The sequence below is a fragment of the Pseudophryne corroboree genome, chromosome 6 (genome assembly GCF_028390025.1).
Source record: "Pseudophryne corroboree isolate aPseCor3 chromosome 6, aPseCor3.hap2, whole genome shotgun sequence".
NCBI classification, from domain to species: domain Eukaryota; kingdom Metazoa; phylum Chordata; class Amphibia; order Anura; family Myobatrachidae; genus Pseudophryne; species Pseudophryne corroboree.
In genome coordinates, this window is record NC_086449.1 from 482,264,178 (window position 1) to 482,281,620 (window position 17,443).

The window sequence follows — 17,443 nt, forward strand, 5'->3', positions numbered from 1 at the left end:
TTTTATTGATTGGTTATATGACCTCATTTGATGATAGCCCATTTAATAGCATAATTAAAAAAGCCACTATGATTTTCTTTTTGTTATTATATATAAATATTTACTACCAGCTTACAGGAGCAGTATGTGCATGTCCAACCCATTTACACTACATTCACGATGATATATGGTACAGTTACTGGTACTTTTGGGGCTGACCGTACCAACACAAGCGCCCAAATGCCACCCCTAGGCACATGCCTAATTGGAAATTCGCTACTGGCTCCAGCCAAACAACTCCCAACTGTCACATGTTTGAAAATGTCAGGAGCTGACAGGCTAGAGCACCATGTATCATATACAAAGCGTTTTAAACAGCTAACACTGATAAAAGTGCTATATAACACAAAAACCGCAAACCAGCAGCTTATTACATACTGTAGGAGACATGTGACTTGTGACGACACGAACGGACCGCTGAGCGCAGCACAGAGAGAGCTGCAGGAGGAGGAGAGCGCCCAGCTGCTGCCTGGTAACAGAAACAAAGGGAACGTGTGTGCGCTGGTAGAGGGCGGGCTCTGCGACCTGATTGGCCGCTTGGAAAAGTGGTATCCCGCCTATTGATGACATCACCGTTTCAGACAACGGTTGTGTGGAAGACTAAAAGTCCACGAGCGCATGAGCACCGGCACCACTCTAGCGCTTGATTGGTCGCTAGCAGTCTGGGCGGGTAAGAGGAGTTTTTTCGCTGACGCTATTGGTCGAGCATGGTGGCCGTTCGTCCTGTAGCCTGCTGGCCTACGGGTGACGACACGCATGTGGGTGGTGCCGCTGCTGGAAGTGAGGGGGTGTGGATGGTTGTTGTTGTAGCCGGGGATAGAGCGATGGATCCGGGCAGTGCTGTGCACAGTGCCAGGGAGAAGCTCTCCGGAGTCTCCGGTACCCGGCGGGATCACCAGGGCAGTGCGGCCGTGCCGGTGCCCTCCGTGCGGGACATGAAGCTGGAGCAGGAGAAGCTGTCAGGGGTGGTGAAGAGCGTGCACCGGAGCCTGCGGAGGAAGTATCTGGAAGGTACGGCTGGGGGCAGGCCCCGCTGGGGGAGAGTCCCGGTAACCCCCGGCAGCGGTGCACCGATCCGCCTCAGTTCCAGTGAGTGTCAGGGTGTCCGGGCTCAATGCCATCAGAGGCCGCTGCTCCGGGGCTCTGGCAGCGGGTTCATGTCAGTAGCTCTGCCGACACTGGCTGCTGCTGCTCCCCGGGGCTCTGGTGTCCCCTCCCTCCTCTTCCCCAGTGATTTTCCTTCTTCCTCTCCTCAGTGTATGCGCTGCCGCTACAGGAGGGCGCTGATCCTTTCCCCGAGCTTGTTTCTGGTACTCAGGGCTGTAGTCTCCACGGGGTCTGCGTGTTTATCCCCCGCAAAGGGGGCGAACACTCGATTGAATGAATCCCTGTGAGGGTTACACAGCCAGCGGCATCCATCTGTCATGTGCCAGTGATTAGCGCTGCTGCTGCCCAGCATTAGGCCTCTGGGTTCAGTTCCAAGCAGGGCACCATCTGTGCGCGGAGTGAGTCTGTTGCCCTATGAATGTGTGGGTTTCCCCCGACCAGTGGCATGGCTCCACCGGCACATACTGTGTTTTCCTGCTGAGTGTGACTCTGGCTTACAGCAGCAGCTAATAGGGGGATGCAGTCATTGCTGGGTACAGGGGCAAGGGGTGAGCATGACCTCGCAAAGCAGTTAGCACTGTCCTGTTGGGTAGATTGTTGTTCATAATGTTGTCATTCGATATGTTAACACTGCTGCAATAGTGATATTGTTGACATGACAGTGTCGGCATACTGCCAATATCGTAATTTTTGCCAATGATGAACTGTGCTTAAACAGTCAGTTAAATATAGGGAAAATCAATTATAAATATTATGATATTGCTGAAATAGCAAAGAACAAAATAAAATATATAAATATGACTTGGTCAAAAACCTGTAAATGTATTTGTTCTACTGTACTACGTGCTAATAAATAATATGATCAAAAAAATAAATACAATAATAAATTGACCACGTATTCTTGATTAGGACCAAATGCAGTTCAAATCAGTAAGAAACTTGTCACATTCCAAGTAGTTGAACAGTCTCAGTATTGAGTATCAAGACTATTGACTAGCAATAAATTTGACATTACAAGTTTTGATGACTAGAGAGTCTGCAAATGTGTATAGCAATGACGGTAGGTGATGGATCCAAAGTGTTGGGCCAGATGAGCAGAAGTTATGGTTCAAAGATATCCAAGGTGTCCAAATGGGGTGACCACCTTAACTTGTTTCCTTGTGGTAAGGACCCACAGCTTCCTCAGAAGAATATGCTTCTATTCACTGCTGCTCTAACTTCCACCGTACGTCCTTTGGTGGTACACAGGCAGTCTGCAATGACATGCCCTTGTACCAACAGTGAAGGCCGGCGGTGCCTATGCTGGTGTAGACCCCACAAAGCTTCACGCCTCTTTGCCAAACCTTGGTCTTGCATCTAAAACATAATCTCGGGCAATGGAGCCTGCAAGAGGACTCGCTGCCAGGATGCCACTGTTGGTATAGTGATAGCTGGCACCCCGTCTGCCGAGATATCATATGTATTCCTCATCTACATGTGTGCCACGTAGTTATACATTTTAGGAATGCCTTTTTCATTTCAACCACAACATTTTCTTATTTCACAAAATGCAGAAGGAGCAAGATATTTTAAAATCTTAAGAGCAGTATAAATATATAAATGTGTACCTGTAGCAACTTGTTGAGAAAACGTTTAAGCTCTTATACTGTAGTTTAAAACTTTAAGCTCTTATAGTTTAGTTCAGGGTGTGCTGGAAAACTACATCAAAGGGCTCAAAGGTGACTTAAAACTCGTTGGAAAGAATACAATTATAATAAGTACCATTGTGCTGAAATGGTGTTGAGGTAAACCTCCAGCATTATTAATCAATGACATTTGTTAGCAAAAAATTAAGTAGATTTCTTCTAAAAATGTGCACTATAATTTAGATTTGAAGAAGTTTATAGACTGTATGTTTTGTTAAAAAAAATTTTTTTACCACCACACTTCATAGTAATATTCCTATTATCTAATAGGAAAGATTAAACTAAAAAAAAATCATGTTATATACGTGTTATAACAAAAAATAAAGATAGCAATTACTTGTTATGTGTATATTCACATATATGCTGGGAATATGTATTCATACGCATGAAAATGCTCGTTTTGACTATGTATTTGCTCTTCATGTTTTGCGCTTTCAGCAATGCAGTCTCCTGTATTAGTCTTTAATGCAGGGGCGGGGAACCTTTTTTCTACCAAGGGCCATTGGGATATTTATAAAATCCTTCGGGGGCCATACAAAAATTCTCAACTTAAAAAATGACCCTGCCCCCCAGTAGGTCTGCCCCTTAGAGGTACTTTGTGCGCGCGCCGGAGGTGCACGCACCAAAAAAATGGGTGTGGCCAATTAAAATGGGACGTGATACACATATGCCCCCAATAGTGCAGTGCCAGATCCACAAATGCCCCCAATAGTGCAGTGCCAGATCCACAAATGCCCCCAATAGTGCAGTGCCAGATCCACAAATGCCCCCAATAGTGCAGTCAGTGCCAGATCCACAAATGCCCCCAATAGTGCCAGATCCACAAATGCAGTTGAAAAAAATTCTGTTGTTAAATTGACTCCTCAGTGGAATATATTTAATTACACAATCTTTTTATTCATTCATATACCACAAAAAGTACATCATGTGAAACTGTGGTTTACAGCCTATTTTTCTTCATCAGCTCTTTAGTTGCCTGAGGTTTCTCTAAAAATAAAAAAACAGGTCAAAGTTTGAAAATTCTGTTATTATCACACACACAGAAAACATGCTGGCTCTGCAAGAAAGCTAAACAAGTGTTGCACTACAGAAATTGTCACACTAGAGAATTATTCTGTAACCTTCTTTATCTAAGAGATAAAGTTGTTCATAACAAAATTTAGTGTGAAGATGAAATCATGATAACGTGGCTAGTCACAGGTCTGCTAACACTCGGAAGTAAAGGGCAGTACACACGGGGAGAGATGTGTGCCGAGCGATCTGTCACAGACCGCTCAGCACACATCTCGCCCCCCACTCGGCACATGGCGATGTGTGCTGAGGGAGGGTGGGTCGGGGGGCGCTCACTTCACACAGCAACGAAATGAGCGATGTGCTAGATTGTGCCTGCATGCAGGCCAGTCTAGCACCAGCGATAGCGGGGCCGTGCATCGCTATCACTGTGGGGCATACACACGAGAGATCCGTGCTTAAAATCTAAGCAATCTAGTCAGATTGCTTAGATTTTAAGAACGGATCTCTCAGTGTGTATTCCCCTTTATAGCTTGGCAATGCAGTTTTGTTTGACCAATTTTCTGAATTTCCATGTGTGTTCCAGTTATGCCAGATAACTACTGGGTCAACAGTGATCAAGGGGGGGGGGGGATCTGTAAGAAGAGGTAAAGGCCAGTACTCACGGCCCGATTTGGGAGAGATGTGTGCTGAGCGAACCGCTCAGCACACATCTCTCCCGGCGCTCAGCACAGCGCGATCTGTGCTGAGCGTGCGGGGGGAGACGGGGGGGGGGCGCTCATTTCACCCAGCGGGTGAAGTGAGCGACCCGCTAGATTGGCCTGCATGCAGGCCAATCTAGCGATAGCGATGTGCGGGGTCGCGCATCGCAATAGCTGAGGGGTCTACACACGGAGCGATGTTGCTGGAAATCTAAGCAATCTAGTCAGATTGCTTAGATTATCGCTCCGTGTGTACCCCCCTTAAGGGCCGTACAGACTGGGAGGTGTGTGATGAGCGGCCTAGCACAGACCGCTCAGCACACATCTTCCCCCCCCCCCCCTGCTCTGCACAGCGCGATGTGTGCTGAGCGAGGGGGGGGGGGGGGCGGACAGGGAGGCCACTCACTTCACCCAGCGGTGAAATGAGCAACCTGCTAGATTGTGCCTGCACAATCTAGCAACAGCGATAGTGACGCGCGGGACCGCGCATCACTATCGCTGGCACCCCTACACACGTGTGTACACCTCTGTAGTAAGTGCCATGCTCCATAACCATTGCTATTGGACGCAACCAGGTTCCGCATGTATGAAAGCAGATACTGTAGAGAAAATGTACTTTTCTCTACAGAAAATCATTGATATGTGTTAAAAAATGCTAAGCGCACTTTTGTGGGGGGTTTTTTAACATTTTTTTTACTTAATTTTATTTTAACATGTCAGCAGGATTACCTGCCGGTATGTGTGATAACAAGTGGCAGCTGCAGGTAGTCTGGCTACACAGGGGACATCCCACGATTGTTGTAAGATCTGTGCACGTGCAGTGGAGCTGGCTAGGAGGTATGACACAGCACTTCGGCAGTAGGCTGATGTGCTTAGAGCAGAGGTTCTCAAATGCGGATCTCAAGCCACATCAACGGTTCAGGTTTTAAGAATATCCATGCTTGGCCACGGTTGACTTAATTAGTACCTCAGTCAGTTTGATTTAACCATCTGTGCTGAGCCTTGGATATACTTAAAACCTGGACCACTGGGGTGCCTTGAGGACTGCGTTTGAGAACTTCTGGCTTAAGATGGGTACACAATGGCAATATCTGTAGTTCAATCGATCTGAAGATGGTGGTTGGTTGTTCATACACAGAAAGGTACATCAATATATCTGCAGATATATTGGCCATCTGCTATGCTGTACAGCAGATGCAATATATCTGTGAAAGACATCTTTCACAGACATATTGCTTGTACACACCTGCAGATCAGCAAAAGATATATTGGCCGATCAATTGATTGGCCAATATATCTGCCAGTGTATACCCAACATATTGCCGGGTACACACTGGGCGACCTCGCCTAGTTAGCAATCGGCACTATATCACTGATTGCTAATTAGAGGAGATCGCCAGTTCATACACACTGAACAATATCCATGTACGATATTGTCAGTGACGTCATCCCCCTCACTCCCCAAACATGAAGCTCAAAGATATTGTTAACATTGAGCTGCATGTTCGGTAGATAATGGATGAACGAGAACGACCCGCGGGTGCGCGCATCGTTCATCCATACACACTGGCCGATATGAACGACAGATCTTTAAAAAAAAAAAAAAAAAAAAAGATTTTTATTGTTCATATCTTCTATTATGCCGTCCTGTGTGTACGGGGCTTTAGAGTCTGACAGGGTTTGCTGAAAAGGGGAGTTTTCCATCCCCCCACTCTGAGGGCCAGGATGTTAATACATTCTCCTCAACAAGAAACGGAGCAGAAAGAGCTATAGCAGCACAATGAGTGCCGCTGTAGTACATGTTCCCCAAAGTGTCAGATGGAATACAAGTGTGCACATGTGTGTTTACTGTTCACAAGTACTAGTCGGTGCATATGTTCCTAGGTTTTTCTACATATATTTTCCCCTTAGTGCATCATGATGGTCAACAGTGAAACGTCCAACATCTATGCAGAGAAAAATACTGCTTATGTCCATACTTCTTGAAAGCTCGTCCGTGGCGTATAAATATTAATGCATAGCTAATAAGTGTTCTCCATTGCTGAAGTGGTTATAATCCTCGTGTTGTAAAACATATGTGAGCAAGACGTAAACAACTACATTGTAGTATGCGCTCTAACTTCTGTGTTCTTTACATAAGATGGTGGTTAATAAGCCTGCATGGTGTGTTGAAAAAAGACAGGGGGCGTCTTTACATTTAAAAAATGGTCGGGGTGCAGCATCCTGCTGAAACAGCCAATCCGGAATACTAGTGTGCGATCCATGATTAAATTGTAAGTGAAGCAAAGAACAGCTTTAATGTGGCTAGTCTGTGTTGGTTACAGACTGGATTTTCTGTTGCGGGGTACACTGGGCTCCAGAAGGATTGGGCAATGGGGTGTAGAGTAGGATCTTGATCCGAGGCACCAACAGGCTCAAAGCTTTGACTGTTGCCAGAATGCACAGCTCCGCCTCCTCTATAACCCCGCCTCTCCGCACAGGAGCTCAGTTTTGTAAGTTGGTGCTGCAGTAAGCAGGCACTTAACAGAGGGGCTGCTCCAGGCAGCCCTAAGAAAAGCTTTTTATGAAGAAAAAGTGAAGACTTCAAGGGCAGCAGCGGTGGTAAATGTCAGAAGACATTCACTGCTGCAGCTCCAGCTCTCCCCCAGCGGCGCTGTACACTCCCGAGCCCTGGTTGCCGGGTACCTACAGCGGAGGCTCCGGTTTTCTTCACGTTAGACACACACGGCTGGGGCTCTCCAGGATCGGGAGGTGGTGAGTGGGTCCCGCTTGCGCGACCCGGTCTTTATAGCGATCCGGCGCGGTCAGTGGGAGGCGGGCCGCGCGCGCTGGCGGTGGACACTGTGGCAGTACAGGCGATCCCACTAGATCACCAGGGCATGGGCGCAGGTCAGGTTTTCTCTCTAAACCGGTTGTTATATCGCCCACAGTACCCTGTGGTTTTGCCAGCAGGGGGATAAGGCTTAGACCTGAAGCCACAGAGCGCCATTTCCAGCAAGTGTTCCCGCCCTGGAGATGCATTTCTGTCTTTCCCTCACTCCCTGTCAGTGTCTGCGGAGCCATTATCCCTCAGCTCACTGTTCCTGGGACTGCTTGGGCAAATCCTCCTATGTAAAGCCGCCTGGTTGTCAGCGCTGTGCTTAAGTATTCTACCTGCCTTTTTAGACAGTGATAGTTAAGAAAGAGTGCATTTAGTCAGGGTTTTATAGTACAATTACCCTGTGATATACATCCAGTTTCTTACTGTGTAGTGTTATATCTATTGACTATATAGGTGTGTAAGCTAGTCCAGTGCAGTATTATTGTCAGTAATAACCTCTGCATTGTACAAACTGTGACTTTCTGTGTGTGCATTTGATAGCTGAGTGTTGTCCATTTCGTGTCTTTCACTTAACTTGCTATCCCTATATTCTATAACCTGAGGGGGCTTGGTGCGTCAGGTTTTATCTAATATAGGATTTTCACAAAGATATAGGGGTATATGCAATTAGCGGCGAATCGCGGCAATTTTTCGCCCGTTTTTTAATTCGACACAATTCGACCGTCGAATTTCGGCAAGTGGGTGCCGAAATTTACCATATTCAATACAAAACAGATTCGACAGTCCCGCTGTCGAAAAACGGCCGATTTGACGGATTTTGATCCGATTTTTAAAAAACGGGAAAAAACCCGGAAAAAAATGGCGTGGGGTCCCCCCTCCAAAGCATAACCAGCCTCGGGCTTTTCGAGCCGATCCTGGTTCTAAAAATCCGGGGGGGGAAATGACAGGGGATCCCCCGTATTTTTAAAACCAGCACCGGTCTCTGCACCTGGTACGGGGGACAAAGAGTAGGGGTCCCCCGTATTTTTTACACCAGCATCGGGCTCCACTAGCTGGACAGATAATGCCACAGCCGGGGGTCACTTTTATACAGCGCCCTGCGGCCGTGGCATTATATATCCAACTAGTCACCACTGGCCGGGGTACCCTGGGGGAGTGGGGACCCCTTCAATCAAGGGGTCCCCCCCCCAGCCACCCAAGGGCCAGGGGTGAAGCCCGAGGCTGTCCCCCCCATCCAAGGGCAAGTCCCAGCAAGCCTCCCCCGCAAGCTGGTACTTGGAGAACCACAAGTAAAAGCATGAGGGAGAAAAACGGGCCCGCTGGGCCAGGGATGAAGCCCAAGGCTGTCTCCCCCCCCCATCCAAGGGCTGCGGATGGGGGGCTGATAGCCTTGAGAAATTTTAAAGAATATTGGTTTTTCCAGTAGTACTACAAGTCCCAGCAAGCCTCCCCCGCAAGCTGGTACTTGGAGAACCACAAGTACCAGCATGCGGGAGAAAAACGGGCCCGCTGGTACCTGTAGTTCTACTGGGAAAAAAATACCCAAATAAAAACAGGACACGCACACCGTGATAGTAAAACTTTATTACACACATGTCGACACACACATACTTACCTATGTTCACACGCCGACCTCTGTCCACTTGTCCAAGTAGAATCCACGTGTACCTGTGAATAAAATTATACTCGCCTGATCCAGTGTCCAGGTTATAATCCACGTACTTGCAAAAAAATAAAACGAACACCCGGACCAAACGGACTGAAAGGGGTCCCATGTTTACACATGGGACCCCTTTCCAAGAATGCCGGGACCCCATGTGACTGCTGTCACAGAAGGTCCCTTCAGCCAATCAGGAAGCGCTACTTCGTGGCACTCACCTGATTGACCGCAGACGCGCATACAGCCAGACAGCGCATCGCACAGCTCCCTCCATTAGTTTCAATGGTGGGAACTTTGCGGGTAGCGGTGGGGTTACCCGCGGTCAGCGGCTGACCGCGGGTGACCTCACCGCTGACGCAAAGTTCCCACCATTGAATATAATGGAGAGGCTTTGCGATGCGCTGTCTGACAGCTCAGACGCGCATAGCCAATCAGCAGAGTGCCAGGACGTTGCGCTCGCTGATTGGCTGAAGAGACCTTTCTGTGACAGCAGTCACGGGGGGGTCTCTGCATTCGGGGGAAAGGGGTTGGTTCGGGTGTTCGTTTTTTTTTTTTTTTTTGCCAAGTACGAGGATTATTTTAAAAGATCCGGACACTGGATTGAGGTGAGTATAATTTTTTTCACAGGTACCCCGGATTCTTCAGTGACGAGGGGGGCGTGGCAGTCGGCGGGTCAACATAGGTAAGTATGTATGTGTCGGCATGAATGAAATAAAGTTTTACTTTCACGGTGTGTGTCTCCTGTTTTTTATTTGGGTATTTTTTTTTCCAGTAGAACTACAGGTACCAGCGGGCCCGTTTTTCTCCCTCATGCTTTTACTTGTGGTTCTCCAAGTACCAGCTTGCGGGGGAGGCTTGCTGGGACTTGCCCTTGGATGGGGGGGACAGCCTCGGGCTTCACCCCTGGCCCTTGGGTGGCTGGGGGGGGGACCCCTTGATTGAAGGGGTCCCCACTCCCCCAGGGTACCCCGGCCAGTGGTGACTAGTTGGATATTTAATGCCACGGCCGCAGGGCGCTGTATAAAAGTGACCCCCGGCTGTGGCATTATCTGTCCAGCTAGTGGAGCCCGATGCTGGTGTAAAAAATACGGGGGACCCCTACTCTTTTTGTCCCCCATATTTTTTGCACCAGGCGCAGAGCCCGGTGCTGGTTTTAAAAATACGGGTTATCCCCTGTCCGTTTTCCACCTGGATTTTTAGAACCAGGACCGGCTCGAAGAGCCCGAGGCTGGTTATGCTTTGGAGGGGGCACCCCACGCCATTTTTTTTCGTGATTTTACCATTTCATTTAAAAAAAATTATATTTTAAAAATATATAGAAATAATACTTGTGCCTCCAAAATAGACAAACCAATTACCTAATCCCTTCTAATATAAATAAATATGCTATTACCAATAAAAAAAACACCAAAAAAAACATGTTTTAAAATTTTTTTTATTAGATTCCCCCACCAAAGTGTGGCGGATTGAAAATGACGAATTTACTGTCTAAAAGCACTGTTGTCGAATTTCCAAACTTCAATTGAATATACTTTTGGCGAATTGCCGCATTTGTACCATTGCAGAAATGTCGAATTTCAAAAAGTCGAATTTTGAAAGTCCGTTTTTTTGACGGAAAGTACTGAATTGCATTGTCGATATTTTTATTTTATTTATTCATTTTTTTTGGCGAAAAAGTCCCGTTATTCGACAATTTCGGGAATTCGACCGCAATTGCATATACCCCATACTGTATTACGTGTTTTTTCTATGATTTAGTCACCATATCTCTCCTTTATCTCTGCTAGTGCTGACTACACTGTGCAGGGGTTTGGGTTTAGAGGTATAGTGCTGCTGATAATTGTACTGTGTTACCTCATACTGCAAGTTATATCATGTCTGCTTCTGAGGGTAACGGTTCTGGGGCTGAACACACTACAGGTGTTGCTGAAGCCACAGACCCATATGAGGAGAATATAGCAGCTGTGGGCTCTGGTTCTGGGGGCTCCTTGCCTCCCAGTGGGACTGTGGCAACGGAGGCACATTCTGACCCACCGTGGGCCGCTTTTTCCACGCTTCTGCATACGCTAGTTCATAAACTAACACCCCCCTATGGGACACCCAATGCCGGTACACCCGTATGTGGTCCCTGCAGCTAACTTGCCGTGGGCGGATGATTTATCTGCTCAATTGAAGAAGTTGAACCAGTCCTTAACTACTAAAAAGTCTGACCAACGCTCGCCTAAGTCCAAGGGGTCCTCTAAGCGAGCGCTTGTCTCCGCACAATCCACTGCTGTCACTGACACCTCGTCTGATGAAGACGGCACGTACACTGACCCCACAGGTTCTGACTCTGATACGGCTGATGGGGAGGGTAGTTCACATGTGGATGTTCCTGATCTTTTGGAGGCTATTAAATTAATTCTACAGATTACGGGTGATCCCGAGCCATTCGTCCCTCCTAAGACACCAGATAGGTTCAAGCGTCAGAAGGTGGTTAAACAAGTTTTACCTCACTCTGACCACCTAGTGTATATACATCAGGAACCCTGGGAAAATCCGGGAAAGAAGTTTGTGCCTCAAAAGAAGATGCTGGCTCGCTATCCCCTCGTGCCAGAGCTGTCTAAGAATTAGGAAACGCCTCCTCCAGTGGACTCGCATGTGGCTAGGATGGTGGTTTCCTCAGCTCTACCTGTCACTACCGTCACGTCTCTAAAAGAGCCTACGGATGAACGTGTGGATGGTTGTCTAAAAGCGATTTACACCCTCACGGGTGCTGCGCAAAGGCCCACTATTGCAGCTACATGGGCTGCCGAGGCTATTGAAGCATGGGCCTTGGAGTTAGAAGCTGAAATCTCCTCTGACCATGCTAGACAATGCTTGTCATATATTGTCACAGCTTCTCGATATATTAAAGAGTCGGCTTCTGATGCCGGTATCCTAGCAGCCAAGGCCTCTACTACGTCAGTCCTGGCTCATATTGTGGATGAGATCCTGGTCTGTGGATCTGGACTCTAGAAAAACCCTGGAGGTACTCCCTTTCAAGGAAGATATTCTGTTTGGGGAGGACTTAAATAAGATAGTGGCTGACTTGGCTACTGCCAAAACTGCCTGTCTGCCAAATACCGCTCCTTCTGTGTCGAAGGCTAAAGGTACGTCCTTTCGCCCCTTTCGTCCTTCAGGTAAAGCAAAAGGTCAGGCGTACCACAAGCAGGCCCGTACTTCCAAACCAAGAGCCTTGGCTGCCCGTCAGCCAGCTTCCAAGACCGATAAGCCTGCCGCATGACGAGGCGGGCCTCCCACTGGGGGATCCCAGGGTGGGGGGCCGGCTTCTAGGGTATACCCGGGAATGATTGAAGACCACTTCATATGCCTAAGTACGGGAAGTCGTCACTCGAGGTTACGCCATAGCCTTCAAAAACCGACCCCCCTCATCCATTTTGCCGGACAGACGTCCCGTCGGACCAGACATAGGCAAACACTCTGCATTCGGTGGTACAGACCCTCCTGGATACAGGAGTTGTAGTACAGGTGCCTCTTGCTCAGAGAGGTCGGAGGTACTATTTTCCGCTGTTTCTAGTCCCGAAACCGAATGGGTCCTCACTGCCCATTCTCAACCTCAAGGCATTGAACAGGTTTGTGAAGGTTTCCAAGTTCCGTATGGAAACCCTTCGCTCTATGGTTCTGGCTTTGGAACCTGGGGACTACATGGTCTCCCTGGACATACAGGATGCTTACCTGCATATTCCTATAGCAGCGTCACATCAGCAATATCTGAGGTTTGCTATTGGCAACCTCCATTACCAGTTTCAGGCGTTACCTTTTGGTTTAACAACGGCTCCGCGAGTCTTCACCAAAGTAATGGCGGTGGAGACGGTGGTACTCCGCCGTCACGGGGTCAGGATACTGCCGTATCTGGACGACTTGTTAATCCTGGCAAATTCCCCAGAACTACTCCTACATCTGGATATGACGGTCCGGTTTCTACAAGCCCACGGGTGGCTCATCAACTGAAAGAAATCCTCCCTGGTCCCTGCTCAGAGCATGGTGCACCTGGGAGCGCTATTGGACACTCGCAACCAGAGGTTGTTCTTGTCTCAGGAGAAAGTCTTGAAACTTCAGGACAGGATTCGTTGCTTCCTTTCTCGTCCGCAAGTGTCGATACATTCGGCGATGCAGGTGCTGAGCCTCATTGTATCAGCTTTCGACATGGTGGAGTATGCTCAATTCCATTCTCGCCCCCTCCAGAGGCTGATTCTAGCCAAGTGGGACGGCCTGCCTCACCGGATCAGATCTCAAATGATCTCATTGACTCCGAAGGTCCGTCAGTCGCTGCTTTGGTGGCTCCGGGACCAACAATTGTGCAGGGGTCGTCCCTCCTGGATATCCAACTGGGTCCTGTTGACGACAGATGCCAGTCTAAGAGGTTGGGGCGTGGTGCTGGAGCAACACTCCCTTCAGAGTCGGTGGACCAAGGAGGAATCTTTCCTCTCGATCAACATTCTGGAATTGCGGGCGGTCTTCAATGCGTTGAACCTGGGCCAGCATTTAATTCAGAACCGTCCTGTTCAAGTACAGTCGGACAACGCCACACAGTGGCTTACATAAATCATCAAGGTGGCACTCAAAGCCGTTTGGCAATGAAGGAAGTCTCACGGATTCTACGTTGGGCGGAACGCCATCTACCGGCCATATCGGCAATATTCATTCCGTGAGTCCTGATTTGGGAAGCGGACTTTCTCAGTCGTCAGGACGTGCATGTCGGCGAGTGGGGCCTCCATCCAGAAATGTTTCAACTCCTAGTGGAAAAGTGGGGTCTTCCAGATGTAGATATGATGGCGTCTCAACACAATCACAAGGTTCCGGTCTTCGGAGCAAGAACAAGGGATCCTCAAGCAGCATTCGTGGATGCGCTGGCGGTACCGTGGAGGTTTCGGCTGCCGTACGTGTTCCCTCCGGTATCACTCCTGCCCAGGGTAATTCGGAAGTTCAAGCAAGAAAGAGGATATCTGCTTCTCATAGCTCCGGCGTGGCTCAGACGGCACTGGTTCTCAGACCTGCAAGGCCTGTCGTCGGACTGTCCACTTCTACTTCCACAACGCCCAGACCTCCTCGTTCAGAGCCCTTGTGTTTACCAGGATCTAGCCCGGCTATCTTTGACGGCGTGGCTCTTGAAGCTTCCGTCTTGAGGGCTAAGGGTTTTTCTGAAGAGGGCATTAAAACTATGTTGCGGGCCCGGAAACCGGCTTCTGCTCGGATTTATCATAGGGTCTGGCATTCCTACTTTGTTTGGTGCGCATCTAACAATTATGATGCTTCCAAGTTTAGTACAGCCAAACTTTTGGCTTTTCTGCAGCAAGGCCTAGATTTAGGCCTGCGTCTGGCCTCCCTCAAGGTTCATATTCCTGCCTTGTCGGTGTGGTTTCAGAGAAAAATTGCGACTTTGCCTGATGTTCATACTTTCACTCAGGGTGTGTTGCGTATCCAACCTCCCTATGTCCCGCCTGTGGCTCCTTGGGACTTGTCGGTGGTTCTTGCTGGCTATTTCCTCTGCTAGAAGAGTGTCTGATCTGGGTGCCTTATCTTGTAGTTCCCCATATCTGATTTTTCACCGTGACCGGGCAGTTCTTAGGACTCGTCCAGGTTATTTACCTAAGGTGGTTTCTTCGTTCCACCTTAATCAGGAGATTGTGGTTCCGGCCTTTGTCTCTCCTGATTTGTCTCCCAAAGAGAGGTCTTTGGATGTGGTACGGGCTCTCTGTATCTATGTGAAGAGAACTGCTTCTTCTATTCGAAAATCTGATTCTCTCTTTGTTTTGTTTGGATTTCACAAACGTGGCTGGCCTGCTCACAAGCAGACCCTGGCCAGATGGATTAGAATGGTGATTGCACATGCTTATGTGAGGGCTGGTCTGTCAGCTCCTGCTCACATCACAGCCCATTCTACTCTGTCTGTTGGACCTTCTTGGGCGGACCAACGTGGTGCGACCCTTGATCAATTGTGCAAGGCGGCTACGTGGTCCTCAGGGAACACGTTCATAAGGTTCTATGCCTTCGATACTGACGCTTCCCAGGATGCTTCCTTTGGACGCCGGGTTCTTGTGCCCGCTACAGTGCGTCCCCTCCCATAAGAACTGCTTTAGGACATCCCCATTGTCCAATCCTTGTGGAGCCCAGCAGAAAACGAGTTTTATGGTAAGAACTTACCTTTGTTAAAACTTTCTGCGAGGTACACTGGGCTCCACAAGGCACCCACCCTGACGTACTTAGCTTCTTCGGGTTGGTATGGCATTAGCCGCTGACACTTCTCTTGTCGTGAGAGTGTGGTGTATGTGGCTACTAACCGTTGTCGTCTCTTTTCCTGCTACTGCATTGGGCTGGTTAACTAAAAACTGAGCTCCTGTGCAGGGAGGCGGGGTTATAGAGGAGGCGGCGCTGTGCATTTTGGGAACAGTCAAAGCTTTGAGCCTGTTGGTGCCTCGGATCAAGATCCTACTCTACACCCCATTGTTTAATCCTTGTGGAGCCCAGTGTACCTCGCAGAAAGAGTTTTAACAAATGTAAGTTCTTACCATAAAACTCGTTTTTTTGTGAGGGGGAGGAAGGGTCGTCCTTAGGTGTTGAGCGCAGCATAGATTTTGTGGTTCAGTGTAAACTCTGAATCCCTTTGGCCCAGACCACTGAAGATTGGCCATACACAGATGTAGGACGAAACAACATAGTGTTCCGCCCTTCATTTACACTTCACGGGGTCGCTAGCAATATATCTGTCGGCCCTGCTGCAGGGCTGGCTGGAAGATATCGCTAACGTCCCACAGGAGTGCGCAATTATGCATGCACGATGTAGACTTATTACGAAATGGCAAATCGTCATAAGACTAAGTCATAGTGTGTGTGCCTTAGGTATTGCTTTAGCCATTATATCAAACATTCATGCCTATGCAGCCATTCAGACTTATTAACATGGCCAGAAACTGTTGAGCAAGTAACTGTAAAGGAATGTAAACCATATTATAAAATAAATATACATGTTTCTTCAGGATTAGCCATTACGGACAGGCTGAATAGGCCAGACCTCCTTTTTGTTTGCCTTCGGCATAGTTTAAGATGAGATGTTGCATATCTTCAGTTTTGGCTGTTGGCATAACACACCCCAACTTTTCAAACAGCTTTATGCTTAAAATTATTGGTCATATTTTGCAGAAAATACCATACCCTCTAAATCCTTCTTTGAGTGACAGAGGTCCTTTAGTACATAATGTAGGTGTTTACTTAAGTATTTACAGTAGATGGATATAAATATATAGATGTATTGTCACAATATCCTGGTAGGGGATCGGTATGAGATCCCTACGCCTGGGATGCCGAACGTCAGGATTCTGACATCGGCATCCTGTGTGGTGGATTGCCAGCAGGGGGGTGAGCGCAATGAAGCCCCTTGCAGGCTCTGTGGCTGCATGCAGGCTCAATCTAGCACCGGCGATAGCGATTTGCGGGGCCGCGCGTCGCTATTGCTGAGAGGGGTACACACGAGTGATCTGTGCTTAATATCTAAGCAATTTAGTCAGATTGCTTAGATCTTAAGCATGGATCTCTCCGTGAGTACCCCCCTTTACATAAAATTTGGGACCGTTTTAGTGAGGATTCTTACTTGAAGCTTAACCATTTTATGCATAGAGGAATCTACAGTGGACAGCTGTTTTTAAGTAATTGGGGGCAATTCAATGAAATGTGGTATTGAATAGTTCTGGGAATAAGTGCCTGGAGCAATTTAATTAACTGCTCTGTAAACATGCAACTAGAGGATTTCTGCATTATTATATTATATATTATTATATTTTTTTTCTTTGCATATACTTACAACAAGCCTTCATTGTCTTATGTCTTAGTCTCATACTGGAGTTCTAGAAGAGTGGTCAGATTGTATAATAGAGTGAATCTCTGTTTTAGTTAGCCACTGAAAATACCACATAACTACCTTCTGTTTAAGGTACCTATAATAACAATGGTTGTGCCAGTTATCCACTCAGTGCAATGCTTCCCAAACCGTATCCCCACTATGTTATATTTAGAGGGGCCACTAGGCATGACAGTTTGTAGAAAGTGCTTTGCTGAAATTCGCAGTCTTTTACACAACAAAGTGTTGTACCCTCATTGTGGGCCTTATTCTGAATTGGTCGCCGCTCCTGCTGCAGACATTTCTCACGATTAGCAGCAGACTGTCCATGTGCCACGTGCCACAGAAAGCACTTGCACTAAGAGCCAGCCCAGAATCATGCCATATATCTACATACCTACATCCTAGTGGGGTAGGCAGTTGGAGACTCTGTATGGTATCTTATTACTGGGCTAGGCATGTGTGACCGCCGGTTACAATACCGATGCCGGGATCCCACTGTGAGATGGCTGGGGGTGGAGGCGAGTACAACAAAGTCCCTTG

The 17,443-nt window shown here is 47.9% G+C and overlaps 1 protein-coding gene across 3 annotated transcripts in view; it reads left to right on the top strand.

Moving 5' to 3' along the window:
- Positions 1-616: 616 nt before the first annotated feature.
- Positions 617-17,443, top strand: part of BMT2 (base methyltransferase of 25S rRNA 2 homolog) — a 71,601-nt gene continuing 54,774 nt past the window's right edge. The window contains exon 1 of one of the 3 annotated variants that reach the window (XM_063927272.1): positions 617-709. In XM_063927272.1, coding sequence (XP_063783342.1) covers positions 658-709 — 52 coding nt within the window. In that variant the 5' untranslated portion in view covers positions 617-657. The other 2 variants (XM_063927269.1, XM_063927270.1) reach the window with 2 other exon arrangements.